Source organism: Danio aesculapii, chromosome 21, assembly GCF_903798145.1.
Source record: "Danio aesculapii chromosome 21, fDanAes4.1, whole genome shotgun sequence".
In the NCBI taxonomy this organism is placed as follows: Eukaryota; Metazoa; Chordata; class Actinopteri; order Cypriniformes; family Danionidae; genus Danio; species Danio aesculapii.
Window position 1 is genome coordinate 20,562,303 of NC_079455.1, and position 11,274 is coordinate 20,573,576.

At 35.0% G+C, this 11,274-nt stretch overlaps 2 protein-coding genes across 3 annotated transcripts in view; one reads left to right on the forward strand and one right to left on the reverse strand.

The window, feature by feature from the left end:
* nfrkb (nuclear factor related to kappaB binding protein) overlaps nucleotides 1-808 on the forward strand; it is a 25,841-nt gene extending 25,033 nt beyond the window's left edge. For both annotated transcript variants that reach the window (XM_056445686.1, XM_056445687.1), the window contains exons 24-25: nucleotides 55-190; nucleotides 273-808. In XM_056445686.1, coding sequence (XP_056301661.1) covers nucleotides 55-190; nucleotides 273-398 — 262 coding nt within the window. In that variant the 3' untranslated portion in view covers nucleotides 399-808. The remainder of the gene's footprint in view (nucleotides 1-54; nucleotides 191-272) is intronic.
* tmem45b (transmembrane protein 45B) lies at nucleotides 685-11,028 on the reverse strand. The gene is made up of 6 exons (XM_056445688.1): nucleotides 10,900-11,028; nucleotides 8,731-8,939; nucleotides 4,978-5,181; nucleotides 4,715-4,899; nucleotides 4,489-4,631; nucleotides 685-1,456 (listed from the first exon to the last, which is right to left on the reverse strand). The coding sequence occupies exons 2-6, from the start codon at nucleotides 8,930-8,932 to the stop codon at nucleotides 1,339-1,341; spliced, it is 852 nt and encodes a 283-aa protein (XP_056301663.1). The 5' UTR covers nucleotides 8,933-8,939; nucleotides 10,900-11,028; the 3' UTR covers nucleotides 685-1,338.
* Between the last annotated feature and the right edge of the window lie 246 nt (nucleotides 11,029-11,274).

Consider the following 11,274-nt stretch of genomic DNA (forward strand, 5'->3'; position numbering starts at 1 on the left):
CATCTGTTATCAGCTGAATTGTTGATTTGCCAAATATGTTTTTTGTTTTTGTAGTATCAGCAATCTTGGCAGGAACATTATCTTGACTACAATGCCTGCGGGCACCAAGTTGATTGCTGGGAACAAGCCTGTCAGTTTTGTGACGGCTCAGCAGCTTCAGCAGCTCCAGCAGCAGGGACAGGCCACACAGGTTGACTCATTACCAACCAAACAAACTAATAAACTGGTCCTGCGAGCCTTGTGAGTTAACCAGTTGTATGTCTACACCCTAGGTTCGAATCCAGACAGTTCCGGCCCAGCAGTTACAGCGCACAGCTGCCAGCTCTCCCAAATCTACAGTTTCTACAGTGGTGGTTTCAACAGCACCGTCGCCCAAGACCAACCCAGACCCTCAGTGAGATAAACCACAGGCAATTGCTTTTAGCCATCATTAAGAGAAAACATCAGAACAAGCATGTGCTCAGGTTTCTAATGAAAGTTACATACGAGCGGACGCAGTCTCAGCATTTTCTGTCATTTTGTTCTCAACTTTTCAGCTGAATGCTGAATGCTGCGGGTCAAGAGGAAAAGGAAGGAAGCGATTTGCTTGCTGATGTTATCGTTTATGAGTCGTACTGCATATCAATCTGAGATCTTAGTTAAAGTAAATGGCCTTTCTCTAGAAAATGCTGACGTACACAGAAGCAGGTTTTGTTTGATGTTTATTTGTGCTTTCTGTATCTTATCTTCTAAAAAAAATGTGATTTAACAAGTACTGTGTTCGGTAGTAATATTGCATTGTGATAAATAAATGATCGTGATAATCAAATGACAACTGTTACGTGAAGTCAACCAAACGACATGGCACACTGGGCTTATACAGGGCTTAATCCTGTACTTGAATGCTGTAAATGTAAAACAAATAATTTGCCTGCTTTGAGCCACGTGATTTGCATGATGTGGCAAGTAACATTAATCAAACTGCTAGTTCAGTTCTAACAACAAACAATTATACGCTATATATATATTCGTTCATTCAATTTCACTGTTAAATATCTTATACATCTATTATAGGTGTTTTGGAGTGAATCTCATTCATGTTTGAGACTATCGCTATATTTAAAAGACTATCATGAAACCACAATATAACTTTAGGATTGGAAATCATTTGACGTTTGTCACAACCGCATTATTTACATTTCAGTGTGATCCTTTCAGCACTAGCACATGAAAATCTTCTAAATCTTTTGCAGTGAAATGATCGCAAACATTAACTCATAAAGTCTTATTGGAGTGTGTTAGCAGAGAAACGGGTCTGCAATCAGTGCGTTTGTTATTGGCAGCCGTGAAAGCTTTCCACTACTCTTCATCTGATTCCTGAAGCAAAGCCTTCTGGGAGCTGGAGTCGGTGGAAGTGCTCTTTCTGAGACCCATCTCCATGTCACCCCTCTGCCTTCTTTCGCACCATTTTGAAGACCTGGAATGAGCGTTGGCACAATGTAAGTAAAGTAAAAACACTGTACAGTAATGTATGCCATTTATTAGCATTAGTAACGATTAAAAGATAGTCATAGATGGGCTGTATCTAATTAAATCTTTTTAAAATGAGTATTTAATTACTTTTGAGTGTTGAGATGGATTAAAATAATCAGATATTGTATTTTGTATAAAATATAAGAGCTTATCATCAAGATCACCTGGAATAATATAACTACCAAATATAGTGTTTTGATAGATGGAAAAAAAATCATGTGTTTGTTGTAAACTGGTAAAAATAAAGAAGGAAAAGGAGCCACTATGGTGGAAACAGCCTCATGGTAAAGTAGAACGATCATGCTAATACATATTTGTTGTGCTTAAGTGCTTAAACATTTAAGAGCAGTAAAAAACGTGCGTGAGAAATGCCTGATGTAAAAAAAAATATTATTAAACGCAATAAGCAAGAAACTTGATGTGTTTTTTGCTCTATCCAAAAATAACCAACTGCAGAAGAATGGAGCCCTTCGGCACAGAATTTTGCATAGCTTATTCCATTTACTGTATCAATTTATATCAACTGTCAAAATGCACGTCCTTTATGTCTTAAAGGGGCTTTTCACCCAAACATTTTATTCTTTCAGCATTCACACATCCTTGTTTCAAACATTTATTTTCTGTTAAAATTGAACAAGCTATTTTGAGAAATGTTAAAAACCTGTAACCATTTGTTTTTCCTACTATGGAAGTCAATGGTTACAGGTTTTCAGTTTCCTTCAAAATATCTTATTTTGTGTTCAACAGAAGAAAGAAACTGATAAAGGTCTGAAACTACTCAAGGGAGAGTAAATAGTGAGTCCTTTTTTACTTTTGGGTGAACTATCCTTTTAAATTGTCATAAATCGCTAAGAATGAATGGGTCAATTTAATGGATCTGTTTTTTGCACATAATTAGTTACTTGCATTTAATTGAATACATTTCACACATTAGTGTTTAATATTTTAATTAAATTTATTTTATAAGCAAGTGTTTGTAGTTTGGAACAAATATACTCTTTGATGACTTCTCTGAATATAATTCCATCATCATTTACTTGCCTTCATTGTTCTATACCCATAAAAAAATATTTAATCTCCACTGAAACTGTTTGCCCAAAAAAATCTAATGATTCAAAACGTGCATAGAGATACAAAAAAAATAACATCCAAATGTCTTCTGAAAATACTCTAAACTCTTTTTCTGACCTTTTGTTTACGTGTATGCAGTAATGAGTCAACAATGACTACGTTTACATGCAGTACTCGAATCATTTGCCTTAATCTGAATGAGACACTAATATGATTAAGGTGCTTTTTGAATGTTCCTTTCATGATGCTGTTTATAGCACATAATGCGATTAATGTCATTGTGTCCGCACTCTATCCACATTTCATGTCATATCGGGTGTTACATTTTTAATTAGTCGACTTTAACTGCATTTTGGCACTTTCACTTTCATTCAGGAACATTTAATGCATGCCCCCCGTGACAAACGAGATATTGGATGCGAGTATGAACTGCTGGAGGAGTTTTAATGGAATTTGATACCGCATGCCCTAAAAACCTCCGCATTTCGTGATGCAGGTGTTTGTGGTCCTTTACTAAATCGGTAGGTGCAGTAAATAGTGTCAAACAGCCGTATGTGTATAGACTATTCTGTCGCAAAATGCAGTGAAAATCCTACACAACGGTAATAGTTTGATTACAGTGTTTACATGTCTGTACTGCACTTCAATAATGCGACTAAAATCGGCATACTCTACATGTCTTAATCCGATTACTGTTTAGTTAGATTATGATCTTAATCGGATTAAATTAATCAAAAATGGCTGTTTACATGGTAGACTCTTAATCAGAGTATTGTCTTAATCGTATTATTGGTGTCCATGTAAATGTACTCAGTGTTTAGAGAATTTGAACTAGTTAACAGAAGCTCAAACATGCTTTCTTGATAAGTGACAGCCAATTTCCAAAAGGATTTAATTTTTGATCTCTTTATTAAATATGTGAATCAATAACAGAGTTTCAATGGAAGGACAGAAATCTTAGAATTAGACAGTTGAACAAAGGGTCCTAAGGGTCTGGAATGAGTAAATAAGTAAAGCCATAAACTGACATGAATTTGCAATGAACGATAAATTTTATCTTATGTTATTCATTAATTTTCTTGTCAGCTTAGTCCCTTTACTAATCTGGGGTCGCCACAGCGGAGTGAACCGCCAACTTATCCAGCACATTTTTATGCAGCGGATGCCCTTCCAGCCACAACCCATCTCTGGGAAACATCCATACACACTCACTCACACTCATACACTACGGACAATTTAGCCTACCCAATTCACCTGTACCGCATGTCTTTGGACTGTAGGGGAAAACGGAGCACCCGGAGGAAACCCACGTGAACGCAGGGAGAACATGCAAACTCTGCGCAGAAACACCAACCGACCCAGATAAGGCTTGAACCAGTGACCTTCTTGCTGTGAGGCGACAGCACTACCTACTGCGCCACTCCGTCACCCATCTTATATTATTGTTAGTTAAAATAAAGTTACATTACTTTCCGTTATTATTACACTGTAAAACCTAAAAAGTTAAGGTAACTCAAACCATTTGAGGAAACCAATTGCAACAAACCATTTAAGTTCAAAAGCTAATCTTAATAAGTACTGTGAACTTAATCCATTTGAGTAAATGAAGCAATTTGAGCACAGTAAAACCTTATAAATGAAGAGAACTCAAACCAACTGAGTACTGTAAAACTCAATAAGTTAAGGCAACTCAAACTGTTTGAGTTAAAAAAACTAATCTATATGAGTACTGTGAACTTACTCCATTTAAGTTGAAGTAATGAGGTATTTACTTTCAACACTCAAACTCTTCAAAACTCTTTTCTAATGAGTAGAATTAACACTGTTGGGTTGTACAGTGTAGTTAACATGTTAACAGATGAGTTGCATTTGAAACCTTTTGTTTTGCCCAATGTGTTTACTCACCAAAACACTCCACAGTAGCAGATGCCCACGATCAGCAGAGCCACGGCCAGATGCCAGCAGAAGCACATAGTGATAAACATGATGTTGTCATGCCTTGTCAGATCCCACTCTGGTCCACTCAGAGGATACAAAACAAACCCGATCTGAAACACAACCAATATTGCCTTATTGTTCTGACAGCCACATTTACCCTGAATCGCATACGAGTCTGCAACGTTGTGTTTACCTGGTAGAACCATGTGCCTTGTAGGACGGCCAGAGTGCATCTCAAAAGCTCCAGCACTGCGTTTTCTCGCTTAAACACCTCCATCATTGTGCTGGCAGATCCACCAAACACAGCAAACAGAAGCAGTGAGTGAATGTGCTGGTCCAGAGGTTCACGATTGTGGACGTGGAAGTAGAAAAGGAAGCCTGAAAGAAAACAGTTGTGATATAACATGGAGCAGCTCAATGGTGGACACAGTGCTTGATTCAAGATTTATTTTATACCTTCAACAAAGAGAGCCAAGGAAAGGAAGAGACGGTCAAGACCAACCGGCACGTGGTGTGAAGATATGCTGAGAACATCTACAATGCCAGAGATGCCATAGAAAAAGTACATGGTGCTGTGCTGCCAGTTCATCAGCTTCACCCATCCATCCTGATACAAGTGCGCATGAGGACCGTCAGGAACAAACTGCTCAGCCATGATGCCTGGAGGGAGATTTAAGAGTAAAACAACAGGATATTACATTTTTTTCAAACAATTAGATTACAATTAGGTCATTAATGACATTTGAAACCACTGGAAATTTATGATAGAATGCCTAGCCTGCTGTTTTTTACATTTTTATTTTATTAACATAAGTAACAGGGAATACATAAAACGTTAATTTGTGCTAACACTGTGTGACCTGAACACAAATTATACATATTCATTGTACATCTTGTAGCAATGATACAAGGGATAAGGAAAAAGACAAAAAATAGAAGAAAGAAAAACAATTATTTAAAGAAAACTGAATAAAACTAAATATATATCAGAAGAAATAAAACATAAATATCTCAAACTAGACTTAAATTATTAGGAATGTTATATAGGCGTACCAAAGGGATCTGATAACTTAAAGGTAAGTATTATAATGATAATTTTTTTCGGCAGTTCAGTTGTTTTAGTAGCTTTCCTATTTTGCGATAGGCAGACCGATTCATAATAAAGTTTCAAGTCAATACAAAATGTTCTAGGCAAACATTGAATCACTCTGCATTTGTGAAGATGGAAAAGGCCACAAAGAGTTACAATTTTTTACATATTGTCCATTTTCTTACAATCTGACTCCCAAATCAAAAACAGTAAATTAATTGTCTTAAAATCAAACAGTTTTTTGTAAGCTGAGAAGACAAGTCAAGATATTTCTGTCCAAAATTTTTCTACAGCCTAGCCTGCTGTTTGCATTAGTGAATTGCCATTGTTTAGGCATTTCCAAAGCAAGCCTTTCAATTTGTTCCTCAGACAAAACAGCTTTAAATGTGTTGTTATTCAGTGCATCAGTTTGTGATGCTTTAGTAGCACCTTATTTTACAGTTTTGGTACATGCGGAAAGGTGTAATATAGTCTTGTTCTCTCTGTACATTAAAAAGTTTCCTTTTTTGTTTCTAAGCATAACAAATAATGACTGTCATATAATTTTACAGTAATCTACAGAAGATACTTACTAAAATGTCATTCAGTGTAGCAATCGTTTACATAGCAAAAGGATTGTATTCAAGCATCACTGTTAATATTAATTTTATAGCTTGTTGCTATTGTCCTTCAAAACCTAAGGAGACCCAAAAGGGACGTGATGGTGGGGAAAAAATGGGTGGACGAGGGATGTAAACAATAACAATGGTCCTAATGTTAATCCTGTATGACATTTTTAACTTTTAAAGCTTCCAAGAATCCAAAAAGGTCAACATATTGATAAATAATGTTATGACATTTGTTTTAACGTTAAGATGTGATTAAATTGCCTCTTGTTGCAGTTACTGAAATGGTCTATACATGCATTCACTGATTCGGAGGTTGCATAGGAAGGGCGATGATCGACACACGGCTTTAATGGAAAGAAAGTGAACGCAGACATTTTTATATTAACTTCAACGTCCTTTCAAGATTAAAAATATGGGAGAAATATGGGAAAATACTTAATGATAGGATGATAGGGGGATAGAATGGTAAAATATGGGAGAATCCCGACAAAAACGGGAGGGTTGACATGTATGAAGTGAACAGGAAGTGTTTGTCAGTTTGACAAAACATATTTGCGAGATAACGCAAAAACGTAACAAATATATATCCTCCTACCACTCAGTTTTTTTTTCTCTCACCAATTTTTTTTTCTTCCACCCATTTTTTTTCTTCCATCCATTTTTTTTTCCCACCAACACGTCCCTTCTGAGTCTCCATAAAAACCACTGTTATGCTGAAGAAAGAAAATGATCAATGAAAATATAATAAAAAGTACAGGTCAGAATAGTTTGTGTTTACATTCCATGTTACTCTGAATGATGATGGAACATCATTTCAGCCGTTTGACTCACAGACAATGAATTGGATTAATTATGCTTTCTGTGTATATAAAGCACTTTCGAAAATGTCATTTGATACAGAAATGTGATCTGTGTATTATAGTAAACATAATACTAACCATACACCAATAACCTTAATCCATAGTTACAGTAACACTTTACAATAAAGTTGTGTTAATAAATGCATTTACTAACTTAAGCAAACAATGAACAATACATTTATTACAGGATTTGTTCATGTTAGTGTTAGTTAATGAAAAAAAACAGGTATTCATTGTTATTCCAAATTAACTCAGCATGAATTTGGATGTTAATTATGCATTAATAAACGGTGAACTATGATTAGTAAATGCTGTATGCGTATTGGTCATTATTAATTCATGTTAATAAAAACATTAACTAATGAAATCTTATTGTGTGACCGTAGTGACTTATATTAGCCAGTATTTTATTAGGTGTGTAAAAGTGCATGTACTGGAAACTAATATGCTACTTTTTTCTCGCACTGTTTATTCTTCATCTACTTTGCATCCATGAAAGGAGCTTGAAGATTGTGTTTATTTTTTATTTAACAGTCGCACCAACGTAAGTCAGTTTAATTCTGCATTTACTGTCCAAAACATTTGCTATATAAAATAGAGAAATCTGAAAAAAACCCTTCTTTTTAAATACAAATTTATTTTATCATATATCATTAGGAAAAAAAGGAATTAAAGTTTAACATTAAAAAAGTTTTTGTAAAAAAAAAGTAGATTTTAAAAGTTTATGGATAATAAAAAGAGCCTAATTAGTATTAAAATTAACTCTAATATGGGCTGCTTTTGGTGCTTCAAACCTTTTTATTGGTATTTTTTTCTTTCAAGAATGAAGTCCAAGATTCAGAATAGTTGAGGCTGTATAAATAAAAGTTGGGATACTTCGTTTTGGTCATATTGTATGGATTTACACAGCTGAACTCGTGAAAAACAATTGTTTGCATTTATTGGAAGCCTTTTTTGATGGGTTATTTTCACAATTTAAGACAAATTAGCTCATGTATAAGACAATACTGAACCTTTTACCCCAACCCCCCCTGGCTAAGACCTGTGTGTCCATATGAGTATTTACTGGATTTATTATGTATGAGTTTGACTAAAACATGAATATTTGTTTTATTTTACAAAGGTCTGGTAACATTTCTTTCAAATGTCCAAAATATTATTTGAAATTTTCCCCCCAAAATGGCTGGAATAACAAAGGATTTGATTTGTTGTGATTGATCAGGCTTATTCCACCAAATATTATATCTTAGGCTTATTCCAGCAAATATGAATTGATTAGCTCTTCTTACGTTATTGTGCTGTTGTTTTGTAGTATAAATCAGATATTCAGATATAAACATATCTTAAATGAATCTAGGAATGCTACCTTTATATATGCAAATAAGGTATATAACATGTCATCCTCATGTAACGGAGGCCAGCTAGTAAAGTGCCATTCAGGTAAACCTCACTCCTCTAACCTCTAGAGGTGCTCTAGTGACAGATGCTAGAGGCTATGGTCTTTAGCCTCCTTGTTAGAGTAACCGACTCTCATACAAAGAATCGCTGGTTCGATCCCAGCTCAGAACGAGATGGGTGCAGCAGGACTGGTGGGTTACTCTCATATTTAATATGAAATTAAACATGAATGAGTCTCATGGTTATGGCTCACCAACAAATGCAAAGAAGATCTTGAGTGATCCTTCGATTAAGTCAATGCGGTTGAAGAGTGCAGTGAGCTTTTGTCTCTCCCTGTCTCCAACTTGTCTTTCTTTTCTCCTCAGTATTTGTCGGAGAGGGCATTTTATCGACCACCACAGGCCAAACAGCAGGAAGAATGTACCAGGTAATGCATGTCCCTTGAAGTTGGCCATCCTGCTCCTTGAAGAAGAAGAAAAATATGATATATATGAATATTGCAACTTTAACAATGATTTATTATATTACACAGAAAACAGAACCAGCAAGAACAGCAACAGTTAATAAAAAACATAACTCAAACAAGAAAGGGCATACTATATAATACTTGTAATGTAATGGGACAAAGATTAGGTTTTAAATGTTCCAGATATAGATGTTCAAGACATCGTTTAAAGCTGTCATTATGTCATTTGTAGCCAAAGTTCACTATGATAAGCTTTTATTGCTTAAAGCTAATAGACAGTTCCAAAATTCCTTTTGGAAAATTAAAAACAGTGTTTTTTGTTTTAAGGCACTTGCATTTATGAATATAAAATTTATCCAAAATTAGAATATCGTTCAATACAAATTGAATATTAGCATCTTTCCCTAATAGAAAAGTTAGAAAACTGGGAGGATAACTTGAGTGAAACTTTTAACCACTCGAATGAATCAGACCAGAAGGTTCTAAACATTCAAGAAATAAATGTGCAGTCGTTTCAATGTCAACCTCACAGAATGTACAACTGTTGTGATCAAAATTAAATATATGTCTAAGAAGCTCTGAAGATGGGTAAATATCACTGAATATTTTAAAGTGTTCTTTAGGTTTGGGAGGTATGGAGAAGAAAAGAAACATCATTCATAATTCGATAATAGAGCTCTTGGAAAAAAGACACATTATTCCTATCTTGTATTGGAAATTTATCTTGGGTCAATATTGATCTTATTATTTTATTAGGCATTTCACTCTGAATAAAATCTTGTCCATTTATCAACAAATAAGGCAGATGAAGTGTGTCATTTTTATTGGTGACCACATTACTAACCCAGAGGGTGCATCTATATGATGTCATCATGTAGACTTCTTACCGTATTTTAAAAATACAAAACACTAAAGTATTTTGATACAAAATATTAAACCATTTCCATTAACCCTATCAAATACAAATGACTATTTTGTATTTAAATTATGTATTTGAAATACATGTATCATAAATACTGCCCATGCCTGAGTTTAGTATGTTACAATGACCTAAAAAACATATGCTGTCAGGACTAATTGATCATATAATTTTTACAGTGTACCTGACTGGGAAGCATTCAAGAACTGAACATTATGCAAATTTGTGCTTTAATGACTGACATAATTTATAATAATAGGCTATCTTTGTTCAGGGGTGGTTCACCAAACAAAAATAAAAATCTGAAATTTCTGTATTGTGTTAAGTGGGTTTTTCTTCTCGTCACCTTTGGTCTGTTGGTTAAAACAACTACTGTTAAGTATGGTTGGAAATCAAGTTTTCCCAGTTGGTCAGAAGTGCTTTTTGGCTGTTTACCTACGCGAATGCGGGCGTTTATTGTCCTGCAATGAATAAAGTTCACCCAACTTTTGTCTCTTAGCACTGTTTAGATAGTATCTTGAAAGTAGCTATTTCACCATAGTGACCACAGTTTCAGATGCAACGCCTTCCTGCCTTTTTACAGTATATATGCTTCCTACTGTAAGGCTACTGAAATTAAACAATGGACACTTCACCATTTCACAAAATACTGTAGCACACACAAATAAAATGTTAGACACATATGCTATTTTAACCCATTTTAAAGAATTGATCGGCTAAACAATTAATGATGATTTTACAGCATATAGTAAAACAATGATCTAATTACTAATTAATTAACATGGCACTGATCACCATGCTAAACTGAATTAATGTTTTGAATGATTATTTTAACAGACAAAATTAAGTTTGTATTTAGTATTCACTTAAACAATAAAAGAAACAACCCATAAAATCTACTGGCAAATCTCTGCATGTTTTTTTTTTTATATTATTATCATTATTTTAACATTACATAAGTGAAATTAATTAATTAGGCCTATAATACTAATTAGCTACCGACAATGAGCACAGAGGTTTTGTTTTGTAAACTGTACCTGAATGCTGGCCTGTGTGCTGTGTTGTCACGGCGGGGCTCCCAGTGCAAGCGTTCTCCTGTGCGGCTCTTGTGATGGGAATATCCTAGTTACCTGTCTAAAAAATAGCGCACCTGCTCACCTGCCTCTCTTTCTGAAGATGACCACGCCCATTAGGCTCTTGACTGACAAGTTTAGAAAATATGACCACGCCCCTCCTGTGTTTGACTGACTTCAGAAAATATGTCCGCCGCGCCCAGATCCTCCGGGTTAGTGAGTTTCTTGTCAGATTGTATTATTAAATGTACGTGTGTTGAAGTACTTCTTTCTTCACCGACTTGCAGTTGTAAAGCATGATCACATTAAAGACAATGTAGTTCACACCAAAAGAACTCA